Below are 20,197 nucleotides of genomic sequence, written 5' to 3' on the forward strand. Positions count from 1 at the left end.
CTGATTTAAATCTCTCTCTTCTGCAGATGGAAAAGGATATGAGAAGTGACACCGAGGAAAGTGACAAGGGTGAAGAGGAGAAAGAACAGATGAGGGAGAAAAAGAAAAATGGGATGGTATATTTTAACAACATCACAAACAACAATTGTATCCAAAGTAATGGAGCCCAGCAGCGAAATACCAAAACCCCTTTTTTAGTCAATGGCTATGCCAAAGAAAGATAGCATGGGCTAAACTTCCTGCTGATCCTGCCTATATCAAATTCAGGCCACTGTCCTATGTTGCTCATTATTTGGACATAAAGGGATATGATTTTAATTTCATAGTTACATTTCTACTTCCCACAAACCAAAATTGCATATTGCCACTAGAGATGCAAAGGTTGCTTTTGTTCTGCTATCCAAAATAATGTATTTTATATGTTGTAGTTTTGAAAAAGAAAGGGATAGAAGGGATCAAAGAGACTTGGTTTTAACAAGTTTTTTTATTATCTGTGTTTATCTTGAACAATACTTTGAGCAACTGATAAAACCCCAGAAATTGTAACTTGCAGTCTTAACTGAGTAGTAGTGTTTGGCAGGAATCTGTTAATCCTAAAGAGTACATTCATGGAAATACAGGCATAGAACTACTGATGATTAGAAATAGAAAATAAATGCTTCATGTTTTGAGCAGGAAAGGGTCCCCTACTAAGCCGTAAGTATGAATGAAAGTCAAGGAGACTAGCTAAAAGGAAGCTGGAGAAGTCTCCACCTTCCTGGAGAAAGGTGGATGTGTCCCACAGCAACAGTGTCGTTACTGGAGGGATCCTAGTTCTCCCTAGGTATGAGATTTTCAGGTCTGTTCACTTTGTTCCTTGAATGGGATTATAAGACTGAGATAGGATCTGGAGCCCAAGCACTCAGCACCCTATTTAGATCACAGTTTAGATAAACAGGATTGCCAACAGTCAGCACTCCCCTTTCAACCCATTTCTCAAATCAGTATTATGTTAGAGACAGGAGGGAACAAGAAAATAGACATTTCAGGAGACTGCTGCATTTGTGGAGACCTGGAGTGTAGCAGGTGCCAGGCCTCAGCAGTGGCCGCAATGCTCCCTGGTGGCCACGTAGCACCTGCCCCACTTTGGCTTTACAGGTACCCTTCCCTTTTCTCCCTCCTGCCACACCTTGATGTAATTGGTTAATTTATAAAAAGGGAGGAGGTTACCTAATAGTCCTCAAATGAGCCTTTGTCAGTCTTCCAGCTGGCAGGTCCTTCCTGGACCCCACTGGTCTCAGTCTTGCCCCTCAAGTGCAAAGTGAACCTTCCTGGCCCAGCTGTGCCCTCTGGACACTAATAGCCTAAAGGCTAATTTTGTGGTCTCCAACCTCCCCTGTAGGCACATCCATGCCTTGCAGATGTTACCATCCAATCAGTCACCCCTGTAAGGACCTTGGCCTTCTCATCTTCCGTCCCTTTCTTGCTGGGCCTACTAGCTCAGGCCCACTGTGCTGGACCTGGCTTCTGGCTCCAGCCTCCACCCTACTCCTAGGCACTGAACCTGCTATGGCTCTGTCTCCATCCTGCACCTGGGCATCACGTCTACTTTTCCCTGCCCCTGGGCTCTGTCTGCCCTGATTCCGGGCTCTGCTAGGACCTCCACCATCTCTTAGTCCCAACCCAAACTACCAATATAAAATTTTAACAAAGGAATAAGCCCTCAAGCTATAATCTAAGCTCCTAACTAGATCTGGAAATAAAGGCCAGTTCATTGGCTATCCTACAAAGCTCCCTGCTGCCCTTGGTCACATTCCCTTGCAAGTCAGTAGCATTGTACTTGCATTAATCCTAGAGTAGCCCAGATATCAGCTGAGAGCATCTCTGCAGCTCTCCAGCCCGAGAGCTCTTTCCTTAGCAACCTTCAGCGTCAGGCTGCCCTGACCTGGCTCAGGCTCTAAGCTTATATGTTCCCATCAGCCCTTCCCCTCTCTAGTTAGAAGACTTGCCTGGGCTGGCTGCAGGTATGCTCCTTTATCTTGTTGGGCTGCTCATTGCCTAGGCAACAGCATTTCCTTGCTGCCTGCTTTCTCACAGTTGGCTACTGTTTAGATGCTCGGGCTCTAGCTGCTGCAGTCTTTCTCTTAAAGGAATAGGGCCCCTAAGCTCCCTGTTACATAGAGGTCTCACCTCCCTGAGGGTATTGCTATGGGAATCGAGCTTTTATGAAACATGCATTGTCCTTTCTCCACAGAAAGGGGACAGGGCAGCTGCTGAATCTTATGGACTGATGCTTTAATTCACTATTGTGGTTCCAGGACTCTGCTGTCTAGTTTACACTCAAGAGCAGAAAAGATTGAAGCATTTTTCCATGAAGTCATGATGCAGCTCTGTTAGTTCCCTTTACATGTCTTGTACATTTGCTTGATTTTTATGTACTATATATATTTTAGTGACTGGAGATAATAAAGCCATTAAAGAGAGAAAATTATCATGAACTGAATCATTATCATGCCGACATACAAGCCAGAAGGTCATGACAAGCGAGAGAGAGAAAGTGAGTGGGAGATAGAGAGGAAGATATAGAGAGAGGGCTTGTGAGCCAATCACAGCTTTTTTTAAAATAATTTTTCCGTGTTCCAAGCCAAATCAGCCAAATCAGTTCCAAATCCATGAGTCAGTCCAGAACCAAGTGGTCCTACTACTGGCAAACATCCACCCCCATCTTGGGCTTCAGATGGTTCCAAATCCTTTGGCGGGCATCCTGCTTGCAGGCCCAAACCCAGAGACTTCAGGTTCAGATGCCCCCAAGTTTTGCTTGCCCTTAGCCATAAGGCCCCAGGAGCAATCTAGGGAGGAGTCTCCCTGGGCAGAATGTGAGAAAGAGAGACTGACAGATGTAGAGAAAGGGATGGAGAAATGACATGTGAGAAAATTACAGCTAGCTGGAGTGTCACGGAGAGTGAGAGACAGAAAAGGATAGAGATAGGGCATGTGAGCAAATCACAGCTAGCCAGATGGTGATGGTGAGCAAAAGTGAGAGAGTTAGGGAGAGAGAGAAAGAGATATCAGGAGGGCTTGTGAGCCAATCACAGCTAGCCAGAAGGTTGCAGGGAGCAAGAGAGAGAGAGTGAAAGAGAGAGAGAAAGGAATGAAGAGATGGCATGTGAGATGATCACAACTAGCCAGAGGGTCACAGAAAGTGAGACTCAGAGAGAGTGAGAAAGGGAGATATGGTGTGTGAGCCAATCACAGGTAGCCAGAGGGTCACAGCATGTGAGAGAGAAAGAGATTGGGATAGACAGAAAAAGGGATAGAGAGAGGGTGTGTGAGCCAATCACAGCTAGCCAGAAGGTCGAGAGAAAGGGATGGAGAGATGGCATGTGGGTCGATCACAGCTAGCCAGGGGGTCTCAGCGAGCAAGAGAAAGAGTGGAGAGAAAAAGGGATAAAGAGAGGGCGTGTGATCCAATCACAGCTAGTCAGAGGGTCACGGCGAGCAAGAGAGAGGAAGTGAGGGACAGGGGAAATGGCTAGATAGAGAGCATGTGAACCTATCACAGCTAGCCATATATGGGGGGTGGGGGGCACCTGCAGCACAGGTGTCACCAGTGGGAACGGCACATGGCACATGAGTACTGAGCAGATGTTTTTAGTGAACTGTCCACAATGGCTCTCAGGTCTCTTTCCTATGAGGTGACAGCTAATGTAGAGTCCATCATAGTGTACGTATAGTTTGGGATATTTTTGTCCAGCTGCACCTCTTTACACTTATCCACATGGAATTTCACCTCATCACTGCAAGCACGTAGTCCTTCTAATGAAGAGCCCAGTTCTTGCAGTCCGAGTGGAGTCTCTTTATTATTGCACAGAGCTCTGTCCATGAAACACCTGCATCAGGAGCAGAACTAAGCACCATCCGGACACTGGCCAAGCGCATGTCACAGTCAGAGCAGATGCCCCACATGACCCACAGGGAAGCAATGATGGACACAGTGCTCGGGAAGCAGCTGGTTCTGAGTTTCCTTGTTTGTTATTTTACAGGAACTAGGGCTTTCTTTTATTTTTGTGGGGTTTTTTCTATTATGCTGCTTAATAAAAGTCTCGCCCATTGTCCATCATATAACCATAGCATTCATTGTATGCCTAAGACCAGGATATTGACAGGGGAGAAAAGTGTCAAAAAAGCACCTACCAGCACATCAGTTTATGGGGCAGGCAGTAGAAAAAAAACACAGCCTCCTGCATTGCTACTAGCCAGGCAAGATATCCCCTCCTCCAGCCAGAAACCCAGCACCCTCATGGGTTGGCAGCAGAAGAAAATCACAGCCCCTGTGGAAGCTGCCACCCACATAGTTCAAGTTGTCCTCTCCCCTATCCTGCCTGAAACCCTCACCATGCTCACCCTCTCAGCATGCCCTGCCCTATTCACTACCCCCCAGGCAGCATCCTCTGTGTTCCTGCTGCCAACTCTGGAAAAGGCCACATGAGAGTACAAGTGCAGTTGGTAATATTTAGTCATGTGCAGGTCTCCATTTTATGAGCTACTGCATCAACCCTCATCCCAGCACCTGGCAAAGTGCTCCACCAGGCCATCTCATACATGCATTGCCAGACAACCAGCTTTCATGTGACACTGCGCAGTCATGATACCTCTGGGTGCTGGAGATGCTCCTGGGTGCTGCTGCTCTGGGAGATGTTGCTCTGGGTGTTGGCAGAAGCTCAGACAGATGCTCCTTGTTGGCCTTGCAGACATTGTGCAGCACTCATGCGGAGACCACAAAGCAGGATGTTACACTCACTGGCATCCATCCATGTCCTCAGGCACCTCCAGCAACCCTGGGGGTAACTAGAAGTACGCTCCACAGACATCTTGCAGCAACTAGTAAAATGCTTCATCTGTCAAGGCTATAGCAGGTAGGTGGGGTCACCAATAATGAGGTGGTGTACACTCTCCCTCCACCTCAATGTCATGCATGCCAGGGGCAAACTCTGTTTCCTTCATCAGTTCAGGGAGGTGGGAACTCCTGAATATTCTGGTGTCATGCACCCTGCCTGTCCAGCCAAGATTGATCTGCCTGAAATACCCACAGTAATCCTCAACTGCTTGAAGTACAACTGAGAAGAAGCTTTTTCTGGTTGATGAAGTCACCACCCTGGTGCACAGGAAAAAGAATAGCGATATGTGTACCACTGATGTCTCCAAAACCACTTGTGGTGGAAGAAAACTCCCTGGAGTTCATTGTCTAGCTGCATAGGAACCAGATAACACGGGTAAAGAATTAACTGCAGTTTATTTGCTTGAGCAGTTAATTCTGCAGTTAATTAAATTAAATAAACTGCAGTTAATTCTTTACCCATGTTATCTGGTTCCTATGCAGCTAGACAACGAACTCCAGGGAGTTTTCTCCCACCACAATTTGGCACCCCAGATGGGACCCGTCTAGCTTGGCGCCTTTGGAGACCTCCATCCCCTGACACCCCAGTGCGCACCAGGTGAGTTCACCTATTGGGTCAGTCTCAGGAGGTGGACGGTCCCCTCAGGACCAATAAGGCGGGATCCTCAAATTGGGTAAAGGAACGGTACCGGCGAGTACCTCAGGTCAGGTATGTTTTTGGTTTCTATCTGGTTTCTGGTTTTCTGGTTTAACCTCTAGAGGTCTCTGGAAGCAGTCTTTGAGGGTATCCATCTGCCACTTTAAAAGCTGTTAGAGCGGCAGCCTGGCTGAAAGGCGAAAGACACGGCTATAAGGTAGAAATGCTGTTATAACGGCCAATGACTAGGATCTCGGACTCAAGATGCCCCTCCTCACGGAAAAAGCCAGTGGGGTCCAAGAACACCGGTTGTTGTACGTGGATGAAACAGCTTCTAGGCAGGTAGAACTTAGGGAAATAAGACTGCTTATACTTAGATATAATCATGGGTTCTGGCCTAGGATATTCACCCCTTGATTATATGATCAGGAATTGGAAACATTTGGAGGGACGGGCAGAACTGTCCAAACCTCGTATGGCAGAACTCTGTTTAATTAATTAGACGTCTTATACGTCTCAGTTAGATTTGGGAAGACAATGGCCAAAAAGTGGATCATTTAACCCAAATCGCCTGGCTGCCTTACGAAAGATCTTGGAAGACCTCTGCCTCGACCTAATGAATTATTGGTATTTATGAGACAATGTTACTAGTAAGCCTTTAGTCACCCCGACCCCTGTACCTTTCCCGAATTTGTTAGCTCCCCTTCAATGTCCAAAACCTTCCGCACCACCTTCATATTCAGATGATGATTATAAACCCATGCCCAGACCCCCTATCCCACCTGATCCGTTCATTCCCTTGCCAGCAGGGGACTTGGGAAACCGTGGGGAGACATCACCCCGACTGCCTCCCGGTGACCACCCAAGTCCTGAGCCTGTAGATGGATCAAGGCATCCATCTCCAGACTCAACCTCCCTGAACACTGATCCGACTCCCATAGCTAATCGTACCCGACAACGAGTACGTGCCCCTAGCCTTCTGGCTCCCCTAAGACAATACCCTGTGCCTGGTGAGGGTGGAGAAGTTATCAGTCACTGGAAACATGCTCCGTTCTCCACCGCTGACCTCTTAAAGTGGCAAGAAAACACCCCCAGGCTCAGAGATGAACCCGAAGTAGTTCTAAGGTGCTTCAAAACCATTTTCATGACTCATAACCCCTCCTGGTCAGATGTCATGCAGCTTCTCGAAAGCCTCTTAACTACAGACGAGAAGACCCAAGTACTACGCCACGCTGACCAATTTCTAGCCGATCAGCATCAAAACCACTACATGCCTAATGGCGTACCTAGGAAAAATCCAAAATAGAATTACAACAAAGGAGAGGGACAGAATGCAATACGTATGCTAAGAAGGACTAAAAAAGGCAGGAGATAAAACTACAAACCGGTCCAAAGTGACAGCTACTGTTCAGGGTCCCGAAGAACACCCTTCAGACTACTTTAAAAGACTCTGTAAAGCTATACGCCAGTATGGAAACATGGACCCCGAGACACCTGCCACTTTACCTGTGTTAAGACTTGTATTCATAAGTCAGGCTAGCGAAGATATTAGAAAGAAGCTCCAACATAACATTGAGGGTGTTGAGGGTAAATCCATGGCAGAAATCTTAGCCATTGCTACTAAAACTTTTAATAGAAAAAAAAAAGGAAAAAAGAAAAACAAAAGAAAGACCAGTCCAACATTCACATGTTGGCAGCAGTAATTCAGCCGTCAAATCCCTATAGAACCAGTCTGACCCATGGCCCGAGGCCCTTTGTGCCTAGGCCACCAGACCATACCCACCAACCGTATGGACCATTACTGTTAACAGGAAAGACACTGGAAAAGAGAGTGTACGTTAAGCACTGCACTAGCCGCCAAAGGCCACAAGGTGTCACCAAGCAAACTTCAGTTCTGTAAATCCACCGTTAAATACTTAAGAGTTAACCAAACCACTTGTACAGCTTACCACAAAAGATGCAGAGGAACCAGTCTTTTGGGATCATGAAGCTGCCAGCAGCTTCAGTAATATAAAATCCGCTTTAACTTCTGCCCCTGCCCTAGGGCTACCAGATTATCGAAAACCTTTCACGCTCTTTGTCCATGAGCGACTAAGAGTAACCTCTGGGGTACTTGCTCAACCCTTAGGCACCACCCAACGCCCAGTAGCTTACTTCTCTGCAGAATTAAATCCAGTGGCAAAAGGGGGAATAGGCTGCCTTCGCACAGTGGCAGCAGCTGCAACAATAGTCAAGAAAGCCCAGGAATTAGTCCTCGGATACCCCCTTATCTTAAAGACGCCACATGCAGTAGCCCTCCTCCTCCTCCAGAAAAATACTCAACATTTTTCTCATCAAAGAATGAACAAATAAGAAACCACACCTTTAATGGCCACAAACCTGGTCATAGAGAGATGCAATACCCTGAATCCGGCTACTCTATTACCTCTACCCAGCAACGGGGAACCAGACTCCCACGATTGCCTTCAAGTTGCAGCATTTTCAGACAAACCCAGGGCAGATCTCAGTGACTTACCCTCAGACAACCCTGATTTAATTTTTTATGTAAATAGATCTTCAAAAATAGTCAATGGAGTTAAAAAAACGGGTTATACAGTAGTAACTCCACTTGAAGTGCTTGAAGCTAAACCAGTGCCTGAGCAGTTGGGCGCAGTAGCGGACTGTGGCTTCCAGCTTGTGCCGTGCCCTGGTCCCTCACCAGGCTGCTTTTGTTTTTTCTCGGAGTGAAATGCTGAAAGTTTTTGCACATGTACTATGAGACAGGGAAGAGTAGAACTGTTCGTTTCTCGAGAGCTATATGGCATGTTAGGCATGATGTGTATTACTGCGAAAGTGTTTGTCACGGTGTGAAGTTCTGAATGTCCTGGAATGGTTTCTCTTTAGTGAGATTGATGGGTTTTTTTTACTTTCTGTACCTGATCTTTCGTGAAATAAAGTAGTTAAAAAGGATAGAATATGGCGATTGCCGGACGGAAGGATAGTGCTACCTAAAGCAGCCCTTAAACCTTATCTACAACAACTTCACCAAAGCAAGCATTTAAGTTACAAAAAAACTTGCTGCTATCATTAATAGACTGTTCTACGCACCCGGAGTCTACCAGGAAGCAAAAAGGCTTTTAGAACACTGCAGTAGATGCAAAAAGTTTAATATCAAAGGAGAAAAATCAGGACCCCCTGGAGCCCGCCCCTGGGCTTATACTCCCTTTAAAAGACTACAAATAGATTTTGCAGATATGCCTAAAGACAATGGGTACAAAAACCTCCTAGTAATTGTTAACCAACTCTCGGAGTGGATAGAAGCCTTCCCCACCAGAAAAGCTACAGCACAACAAGTAGTAAAAATACTCCCTAACAAAATTATACCCAGGTTTGGTCCACCACGTATCATTAAAAGCAATCAAGGATCACATTTTACTGCTGACATAAATAAAACACTGACCAGCTGCCTAGGAATAGAATGGAAATTCCATACCCCTTGGCACCCAGAAAGCTCAGGACAAGTAAAAAGAATGAATCAGACCCTGAAACAAAAAATTGGAAAGCTATGTGCTGAGAGCGGGTTAAAATGGACTAAGGCTCTCCCACTGGCTCTTATGTCCATCAGATCCACCCCCAGGAGAAAACTAAAGCTCAGCCCTTACGAGCTGCTGTTTGAACACCCTGTTCCCCAACATTCCCCCTTACTACCGGCTCACACTTCTTCTCTTTTAGGCGATGAAGGACTCACCTCTTATATTTTATCTCTACAGTCTCAGTTAAAATCTCTCCATAAGTATACTGCTTTAAGCCAACCTTTACCTGCCGATGTTCCAGCACATCGCATCCAGCCTGGAGACTGGGTGTATGTAAAAACTTGAAAACGGTCTCCCCTTAAACCTAAGTGGCAAAAACCGTATCAAGTCCTCCTCACCTCCCACACCACCGTAAAAGTAGCAGAGAAGGACAACTGGATTCATTATACTCGTACAAAGAAGACAGAAGTTTCACCAGAGCTCAGGATCAGCTCCAATGCAAGCTTGCCTGACCTGGAAAAGGGGAAGCCAGAAGAAGACGACTGCAGACTTCGTGGGAGCACCGCACGCCCACCTGACCGCGACAAGTGTGAGCCAGAAACAGACAAAAAAAATTAAAACAAACACCTCCTGGACCTACAACCCATTAGATAATATAAAACTCAAACTAACCAAAGTCCACTAATGAACTGTCACCCTTTTGGGGTCCTGTCCAGCCCAAAAAACACCGAACTCCAAGTACTGCATCAATTTAGGTACCAGCATATGTCACCACTATTTTACTAATTCAATTAAAAGAGACTGGCGTAATAATGATACAGCAACTCCTACCTATTGCAGTTCTTACAATAATTTCTACAGCAGCAAAAATGTAACCAAGGACACTAATCCTATCTGCACCCCCATCTCCTCTTTAAATAATACCTTGTAGTATTGTTTGTACACTGATACCTCCCGGGGACAATGCTTCTTCAATGGAACTACAAATCCTTCCTTTAAATCAAAGGGTGAGCGCTGAGTGCTAGAACTAAGAAACGGTAGCCGAATACCTCCTAAGTATTCAAACCTCGCTGCTTTAAAAGAACAATACTAGGTCTGTGGCTCCCACGCCTACCATAAAATCCCTGCCAAAGGAAAAGGTACCTACTATCCGGCAATGCTAAAACCCTCTACGTCCTTTGCCACACACCTTCCACGGGGCAGGTGGCGAAACAAGAGGAATTTGCAAGGAAGCCGTGATATAGTAGACAAATATCAAAAAACTCCACTTACCAAAGGAGTATTACTCGGGTGTTCCCTTGCAAGTATGCTCCCGGGAATAGGCACTGTGTGTCTTGAAAGATTTACATTACGCCTCCAAGCTGTGATAAAAATCATGGCTCACGAATTCAGCGAAGGTCACAAAGAACTCTCGAAGGCCGTTACTGCCTTGGCTAACACCCAAGAAGAACTCCGACAAATGGTAATTCAAAACCATATAGCCCTTAATTTTCTCCTCGCTGCTCAAGGGGGAGCTTGCGCAGTTATCAGACCAGAATATTGTGTATGGGTTAACAGTTCTTTTACCATAGTTCAAACCCACCTCAATGATGCAGCTGTCCATATCCAAAAAGCTGAAAATGTAGCTAAAATCCCCAAAGATACATCTCTTAGCTGGCTTACTGGTTAGTTCCCTTCCCTTACAGGATGGCTTAGACCTTTTATGCTAAGTATAATTAAAATAGTTATAACCATAGTCTGCCTGTTATGTTGTTTTCAGTGTATATGCTCTCTAGAACAACAGTTTATGCAAAGGCAAGTAAAAATGTATGGTCGGTTCGTACAAATATCCAACAACAATCATCAAAACCTAACTCCATTAGAGCTTAAATATTTAAAAGTGTGTTCCAAAATTCCCTCTGGAAATTTGGAACAAAGGGGGGACTGTGGTGAGCATGTTTGTTATTACCCTGAAATAAAATAGTTTTCTGATAGCTTACTGTTAGGTTAACAATAATTTAGATTATTAAGAAGTATTAGCTTTACAGTTGAATATAAGGCATGACCTGTGACCTAGCAATACTGCTGACCACAAGGCAGAATAATAGCTAAGCCAGCCATTTATTTATGTTAAGTAATCATTTTAACTGTATTAACCGTTTTCTGAGTAAAATGCAGCAAGTAAATTTGTATAAGTCTGTGTGCTGTAAACCAGATACAGCAAGGAACAAGATAACACAAAGAAGCCATTGTTCTAAGTACAGTGATCATGTCCTTAAGAAGTATCTACCACTGTGCAAGTTCTTGCTAATGTATCATAATGTTACTGTTACGTAACTTTTGCTTTAGAAAGTGCTAATTCAGCTTAATAGAAATATGCTGTTATGAATGTAAGGTTTGACCTAGAAACTACTATGCAAAGCCTAAGCAAAAGTGAATGTTATGTGTCGAATGCCCATCTGCAATGATAAGGAGCAGACAGTCTTAGATAGAGGAAGCTTGAAAACAAAAAACAGAATCAGAGGTACTGGAACAAAGACCTCATTATAATACTAAAAATCACACCCCGAGGCGGGGAAGATATATGCTAATGGAATATATATGTACGTTAATGAGATACATAGCTAAAACACAGGTATAGAGACATGCTCAGTAAAGAACTCCTTGCGTCACTCCTTTATAACCAATTAGCAAACAAGGATGCTTATGAAGATTCAACCTCTGGTATATAAGGGGCTCAGTATTGAATGTGAGTGTGCTTGTCTTGTGAAATTATTCCGCTTGCACCTTTTATTGCTAGCAATAAATCTTTTTTATACTTTCACCCCTGGTATCTTTATTGGCCTTTGCATACCGGGCACGAACCCAGACTTGAGCTGGGGCCTAACATGAAGATTTGTGAAGCACCGCCCAAGTATTGCTTTTGTTCACCCTGTAGTCTTGCCTTGTTGTAAAAAGTATAAAAGAACGCCCCACCCTTTACGGGGGGCCATTTTGCCTTTTTGCTGGCTTAATGGTCATTGCTCGAGCAAATAAACTGCAGTAAAGCTTTACCCGCGTTGTCTGGTTTCTATGCAGCTAGACAACGAACTCCAGGGAGTTTTCTCCCACCACATGCTGTGTGACCTCCTGTAAGCCGGCATGGTGTACGATGTGCTGTGCCATCTCCTGTTGAATCACAAGATACACCTCCCACACTGTCTCTCCAATCATTGACTTTCCAAAGCAGCAACAGTTTGCCATAGACTGGAGGCTGGCTGACATGAACTTCCATCCTGCAATTTCAGCATGCTTCTCCACAGATAAGAGTGCTCTCATCCTCATGGTCTGCCACTGGAGGCAGGGCACAGCTTGGCTCAAATCTCCTGCAAGACTCCCTCTGTCAGGACTTCTGATGAAGCATGCCCAGCTGGGCCAAGCACTTAAGCTATCACACCTGCCTCTGATTCCTGGCTAATGAGATTGTCCCGTATCCTGCAACAGGATTGGCTGCTGAAAGTGCACGTGCCACTGCTCATCATCCTAGGCCACCATAATGTTCCATTCTCACCAGAGATTACTTGTCTCCCTGGCCTAGAAATGCCATCCATGGTTTGAAGGTGTTCCCACATCTGCCCTGACAGTGATGACCTGTAACCATCATGTCTTCAGTGCAGCAGCTTCTGCCATAGAGTAAGAATTGGACATAGCTACATACCTCCCAGTCATTGGCAGTTAGGCATATATGAGATTTCTCCCCCAAGCTGTCCTTCTTGCTCTTTGAATGAATGGCAGTAATCAAATTGCCCATCACAGCATGCCAGTGATGCCTTTTCCATGCAATCTCAAGGTCAAGATCACAACACGGAGCCAGCATAGTCTGCAGATTGTAGCAAAACCCTGTTTTTCTTTTTTTTTTATTTAAAAATACATTCCCTCCCCTTCCCCAACCATTTCTGACTTTCTCTCTGCCCTCTCTATCCCTTATAAGTAGTTAGAAATAGTCATAGATAATATAAGTTCTTGTATTCCGTTATTGTAACAAGCCCCTTTTTTATATTGAAAATAGTGTTGTTATTTTGGTATTGATTTTTACTGTTGCATATTGTATTCCTAATATGTTTGTATTGATTTTTACTGTTTTATATTGATATTGTATGATTTAGGCCTATTTCTGTAAATTAGCTAAAGTAATGCCGAGTCTCCGTCTTGTCAAGTCTCCATTTTGTGTCCCTTGCCCAGGCATACCCTACTGTAATTGTGTTCCAACTGCGACTCATAGCTATCCCTCCCATGTAAACTGGTTCCTGGGTGAATGAGAGTCCTTGAGACATAATGGTAGCAGGCCTAAAAATAGCTCCTACTGAATGACCGGACCATCTCCTTAATGACCGGACCATCAACTTAACAACCCTACCACTGCCTTGCATTGACTCTCCCTGAAACCATAGACATACTCCCAGGACCAGAGACAAAACCCAATAGTTGAAAGATAAAGACCATCCAAGAAACCAGCAACATGGAAACAAAGAACAGAATAGAAACCAGCAACTCCACCATTGTACCCCACTGGGCAATGAGGACACCTGGAACTGCACGTCTTCATCTGAGCAGGACTGGCCCTTGCCTGGGCATGTCCTCCCCATTGCAATCACAGGTAGCCCACCCCTATAAAAGGGGTAGTAGAGTTTGACCTCCTTGGGACGCCCTCTCCATCTAGACTAGCACTACGCCATGCCACCTATCCACCCAGAAGCCTTGCCGGCAACCACCTCTGGACAACACCTCACGGGAGAAGACCCCGACTGGCCATCAAGGATTAACTCACAGCCTGGATAGGTAGCTATCACCCACCTTCTTCCTCCAAGCAAGGGACCTGAGTTCTGTCTCTACACACCTTGACTTCAATCCCTCTATTAAGCCTTTTCCCTCCTGCTACCATTGTGTGAGTGCGTGTGGGAGTTTGTGTGCATGTGTGTGGGGGGGAACCAATAACTTTGTGGGCTGTATGGTGTGTTGCCTGTGTAATAAACCTGTTATTTGGATCCCCAAGTTGGGTTTTGTCTTACTGAGGTCCTGACCCTGCTCCAATCTCTAACCCCCTGCCACTCTGATCTTCATCCCATCTCTCTCTACTTTCTTTCTGTCATCTTGGCTCCCTCTCCGCTGCCTCTGACCCCAGCTGCCCTGCCCTCTGCCTCCCAGCTCCCTTCTAACCCCTAACCTGGCTCCAGGCTCCTCTCCTACCTCCGAATTACTTCCTCTCAGCTCCCTCCCTCCCTCCCTCCCTGCCTTGCCCCTGCAGTCTCCTAGCTCTCTCTCAGCCTACTCCTCCACTCTGCCCTTTTATCTCTCAGCTCAATGCTTCCTTGACCTCCCCTGGCTCTCTGCCTCTCCACCTCCCAGCTTCTGCCCCAATCTCCCGGCTCGCTGCCCTTGATCTCTCAGCTCTCAGCCTCTCTGCCTCCCAGCTACAGCCCTCACCCTGCCTTTGATCTGCTGGCTTTGCCGCCTCCAGGCTTCCTTTAACCCCTGACCTGTCACTTCTCTGCTCCCTGATCTCCCCTGGCTCTGTTCTTGATCTCCCAGCTCTACTCTCAATCTTCCCCAGCTCAGGTCTTTATCTCCCAGCTCTACTTCCAATCCTTGGCTCTCTGCCTTTGATCTCCCTGCTTCAGACCCAATCTCCTGGCTCAGTCCTCACTCTGCCCTTTTATCTCCCAGCTCGCTGCCTCCTTGATCTCCCCCAGCTCTCTGTCTCTCCACCTCCCAGCTTCTGCCCCTATCTCCTGGCTCACTGCCCTTGATCTCCTGGTTCTCTGCCTCTCCACCCCCCGGCTGCAGCCCCCTGCTCTGCCTTTGATCTCCCGGCTCACTGATCTCCCCCAGTTCTGTGCCTCCTTCTTGATCTCCCAGCTCACTGCCTTCCTGCTGCCCCCAGCTCTCCCTGCTCTGCTCCACCCAGCTCCAAATCCTCCAAGCGTCTCCCGACTCTTCCAGCACTGCTCCTCCTGGCTCCCTCCACTTCCCAGTTTTCTCCTCCGTGGCCCCTCACCTCACCTCTCCACTGTTCCTCCTGGCTTCTCCGACCAGCTCCGCTCTGCTGCTCCTCCTGGCTTTCTCCCCCACTCCCTGCTCTTTCCCCCTGCTTCTTCCACCACCTCTCACCTCTGCTCCTCCTGGCTCTGCCTCCTCACCCCCCGTCCTCCCAGCTCCAGCCCTCCACTTCACCCCCAGTCCTCCTAGTTCCCCGGCCCAGCTCTCTCCACCTGCTGTCCCCTGGCTCTCTGGCCGTCATCCAGCTTTCCACCTCCCAGCTTTCTCCTTCACCAGCCCTCACCTCACCTCTCCGCTGCTCCTCCCAGCTTCTCTGACCAGCTCTGCTCCGCTGCTCCTCCCAGCTTCTTCCACTGCCTCTCCACTGCTTCTCCTGGCTTCTCTCAGCTTTCTTCTCCTGGCTCCACACCTCTACCTCTCTGCCTCCCAGCCTTTTGACCAGGTCAGCTCTCTCTGCCACCTCAGCTTGATCCCCCAGCTCTGCTCCTTCACCTCCACCTGGGGTACTAAGTAGCCCAAGCTCCCCCTTGTCACCAAGCACCCCAATTACCCCCAAGTGGCCCCTACTGTTAACACACAGCCACTGAAGTGTGTGTTTGCATGTGAGTATACATGTATGTGTGTGTACCCATATTGTTGTATGTGCAGTTTGTGTGTGTGTGTATAATTTGTGTCACACCCTTCCACCTAACAGTGTGATCTTGAGATCCTGAGCATTGATCTGGCGCATGCCAAGTCAACAGAGTGAAGACCACACAGGAAGCCATTCTGAGGACTGATTGATAGTAGCAGGTGGTGTTGGAAAGATGGTTTGGGGCATGACGGCCACATGCCTCCAGAGGCTGGGGGAGGAGGGGGAGGGCACAGTGAACACCCACAGGCAACAGTAGTGGTATCAGCAGTTGGGGTATGGTGGCAGCAAGCGGGGAACTCCCACAGGTGGGCTCAATGGCGTTGGTGAGGGAGGGGAGGTGGCGACCACCCACAGACACTGCCGGCAGCAACAGCCAGCAGTGATTGGGGACTGCCTACAGATGCCACTGGCAGTATTGGCAGCGTGTGGGGGGTGGCAAGTGGCAACTGCCTGCAGACACCACTGGCAGCGTCGGAGGCACTTTTTGCAGGGGTGTACCGCCAAGCTTAGGGGGTGGACATGCACTCACGTGCACCCCCTATGCATTGCCAATGGTGTGGGGTACAACTTACACAGTGAAACCCACTAAAGTGGGTTACACAGGATTACCAGGATACCCCCTTTCTGAATGCCTTTGAAGACTCTCACAATGGACCCTAGTCCTAGGAATAAGCCCTATGGAGAGGTGAGCATTTCTGCTCTTTATATATTTAAAACCATGTAGCATACAGAGGAGGTGGAATAAACCCTCTCCAAGGCTTCCAAAATCCAAGAATATTGGGGATATAATGTGTACTCTTCTACAAGAGTGGTGTCAAAAGCCAAGATAAAAGGATGCTGCCATGATCTCTCTGTGGCCTGAGTTGGTATGACCTCCCAGGTACTTTGACTCAGCATAACTGTCCTGGTGGCATGACTCTTCATGTCTGACTTGGTATGATCCTTGCAGTGGCCTGATTCAGCATCACCCTTCCCCCCAACAAGTGACCTGATTCATTATGAGTCCAGTTATGGTCCCTCTTGTGGCTGAGTCTGCATGACTCCCCCAGTGGCCTGACTTGACATGACCACCCCCACCCCCAGTGCCCTACTTGGCATGACCCCTGTAGTGGCCTGACTTGACATGACCCTCCAAGTAACTTCACTCAATGTAAAACCTAGTGTCCTGACTCAACATATGCCCCTCCTCTCCAAGGCCTATGCAGGGCCAGGGCTACTAATAGGGTTTCATAGATTTCATAGACATCAGGGCTGGAAGGGACCTCGGAAGATCATCGAGTCCAGCCCCCTGCCCAAAGGGCAGGAAGTCAACTGGGGTCACAGGATCCCAGAAAGATTATCATCCAGTTTGCTCTTGAAGGTGTTCAATGTAGGCGCTTGAACCACCTCCAGTGGCAGGCTGTTCCAGACCTTGGGGGCTCGGACAGTAAAGAAATTCTTCCTTATGTCCAGCCTGAAACGGTCTTGTAGTAGTTTATAACCGTTCGACCTAGTCGTCATCCCTTGGGGTGCTCTGGTGAACAAACGTTCCCCCAGATACTGGTGGTCACCCCTGATAAACTTATAGGTGGCCATCAGATCACCCCTGAGCCTGCCCTTTTCCAGGCTAAAGAGCCCCAGGGCTCTCAGCCTGTCATCATAGGGTCTGCTTCCCTGACCTCTGATCATGCGCGTGGCTCTTCTCTGGACTCTCTCAAGCTTCTCCACATCCTTTTTGAATTGTGGAGCCCAAAACTGGACGCAGTACTCCAGCTGCGGCCTCACTAAGGCCACCTGCAACACTTGGGAGCTCGGTGTCCTCCTGCACTTCCCTGGCAAGCGGTTCTTTCAGGCTGTCTTGCCTGTTCCACCCCAAGGAAACGTTCCTGTAGCAAGCCACGAAAACCTAAATGTTTGCCATCTCCCTGCATCGCAGAGGGCTGGGAAGTAAATCCCCAACTAGGAAATGGGGTTCCCATGCTCCTAAATGGTAGCAGGAAATGTGCTGAGGGAAATGAAAGGTCATGCGCAAAAGTCAACTGAACTTGAACCTCAGTCTCCTTTGTACCTGGGATTTCATAGATTTCATAGACATTAGGGCTGGAAGGGACCTCGGAAGATCATCGAGTCCAGCCCCCCGCCCAAAGGGCAGGAAGTCAGCTGGGGTCATAGGATCCCAGCAAGATAAGCATCCAGTTTCATCTTGAAGGTGTTCAATGAAGGCGCTTGAACAACCTCCGGTGGCAGGCTGTTCCAGACCTCGGGGGCTCGGACAGTAAAGAAATTCTTCCTTATGTCCAGCCTGAAACGATCTTGTAGTAGTTTGTGACCATTCATCCTCGTCATCCCTTGGGGCGCTCTGGTGAACAAACGTTCCCCTAGATACTGGTGATCACCCCTGATAAACTTGTAGGTGGCCATCAGATCACCCCTGAGCCTGCGCTTTTCCAGGCTAAAGAGCCCCAGGGCTCTCAGCCTGTCATCGTAGGGTCTGCTTCCCTGACCTCTGATCATGCGCGTGGCTCTTCTCTGGACTCTCTCAAGCTTCTCCACATCCTTTTTGAATTGTGGAGCCCAAAACTGGACGCAGTACTCCAGCTGCGGCCTCACTAAGGCCGAGTACAAGGGGAGAATGACGTCCCGGGATTTGCTTGAGAAGCATCTACGGATGCAAGCCAGCGTTTTAGTCGTTTTACTAGCCGTCGCTTTACTAGTGTCCATTTCAAGATCCATGGGCTGAGTGTTTGATAACACTGGTGTATTGGAATGGTAGCAAGATGGCTCGTTGCAATGACAAGGGGGTGACCAGTGAGAGTATGGAAAGATGACTGCCTGGGACTGCACTTTGGCTGGGACTTAGGCTAGGGCTTTCTTGTAGTCCTCTAGGTCCATTTTGTTGCTCTCCACAGTGCAGTGGGGCACAATGGAATCATCTCCAGCAAGGGCCTGTAAGAGTTGCTTATAGTACAAGCATTTGAAACATGTTAGTGTCACAGGCTCTTTTGTACCATGCCTTCAGGACCCATGTCTTAGCCCAGCACTGGCTGTGAGGTGCCATCTCTTCTATGATGCTCTTGTACACAGGCCAATTCAGACAGGAGGGACCTTTGGGTGCTCTCCTCAACCCAGATAGAAAGAAAGTCAATCATCTCTCTTTCCCTCCAGGTGGTGAAGCACTTCACAGACATTTTTGGGATTCAGGTACTGCCATGTGGTGGGTGAATGAGAGTTTCCAAGACTGCAGACCTCTAAAGTAGCCAATATTCTAGGGTGGTGGTTCAGAAAATGTTTGCAACGCTGCACTTTAAGCATAACTTTAATAAGGTGGGGTACCACATGGGGCAGGACCTGTGACTCCTGGGCAGTGGACTGCATCACAGAGGGACTACCTCAAGGGCTGGGGAAAGGAAAATGAGGGAGGATGGGAAGCAGAGCAAAGTACTTCAGGCTGCTAGAGGACCCTGACTCCAGCAGGGTCAAGATTTCTTCCTCTGAAAACTCTTTGACTTATTCCAACTCTTGCTGTATTAAGTGCCAAAGGATTTGAATAGCTCAGAGTTTGTGTAGAAGGGAAGGAAGTTGGGGTGGTGTGGGCCATTAGCTGGTATGGTCTTCCTCATTTGCAGAATTGTCTCCAGTAGAGTTAGATACAAAACTGTTTCCCCATCTGTAATAAGACCAGTGTTCCAGGGGCGGCTGTGACACCCTTCGGTGGCCACTTGGCTCCTGCCCTGCTCTGGTTCTAGGTACCCTCCCTTCACTCCTTCCTGCCATGCCTTGATGTTCTTAGCAAAGTTGGAAAAGAGAAGTTACCTCAGGGCCCTACAGCAAGCTCCATGCTGACCTCTTGCCAGTGGATAGGGCTGTGCGAATAGAGAACTATTTGATTCAGATTCAGTTTTGGCCAATTCAGTGCCAGCGATTCAATTCAGAGATTCGGATCGCTTTTCTGATTCGATTCAGTCGAATCAGCTTCAGAAGATTCAGCACCGATTTGAAGAACATTGGAGATTCAGCCATAGAGTATAATAGGGAATCAATGACATACCTATAACTTTGTCATTTTTTTGGCTGATTCAGATGAAACTTGTAGCTTCTGCTAAGTTTCAAGGCAATAGTTTCAGGGGTTTCTGGGAAACTGCACCTCAAAGTTTTGAAACCAAAACTCATGTCGCGTGTGTGTGTTAAGCCACAGTAAATGACCAGGTAAATGAGGTTATAAGGTCTATATAAGTTAAGGACTGCCCAGAAGGAGGGGCAGTGGCCATGATGAAAACTCAGAGAGAGACAGAAGCTGGACCATTGAAATTTACTCTCTCTCTTGAAACTCATGATCAAGGAACTGCCTGCCTCCAGAGGGATTCTCCACCTGCCTCTGGATGATACTTGTGAGTAAGCTACCGGAGATCTAACTAGATATATAGCTTGCAGTAACTCAGATGCGTGATCAAAGGCTACCCAGCCATGCCAGTTTGCTCTATGGGATTTCTCTGATATTGCTCTACTCTGTACCCTATTCCAAACCTACTCCTTGTAACCAATAA

At 47.4% G+C, this 20,197-nt stretch overlaps 1 protein-coding gene across 1 annotated transcript in view; it reads left to right on the forward strand.

The window, feature by feature from the left end:
• CERS4 (ceramide synthase 4) overlaps window positions 1-2,470 on the forward strand; it is an 86,528-nt gene extending 84,058 nt beyond the window's left edge. The window contains exon 11 of the mRNA XM_006277576.4: window positions 27-2,470. Coding sequence (XP_006277638.1) covers window positions 27-224 — 198 coding nt within the window. The 3' untranslated portion in view covers window positions 225-2,470. The remainder of the gene's footprint in view (window positions 1-26) is intronic.
• Window positions 2,471-20,197: the final 17,727 nt, after the last annotated feature.

Source organism: Alligator mississippiensis, chromosome 16 (assembly GCF_030867095.1).
Source record: "Alligator mississippiensis isolate rAllMis1 chromosome 16, rAllMis1, whole genome shotgun sequence".
Classification (NCBI taxonomy): domain Eukaryota; kingdom Metazoa; phylum Chordata; order Crocodylia; family Alligatoridae; genus Alligator; species Alligator mississippiensis.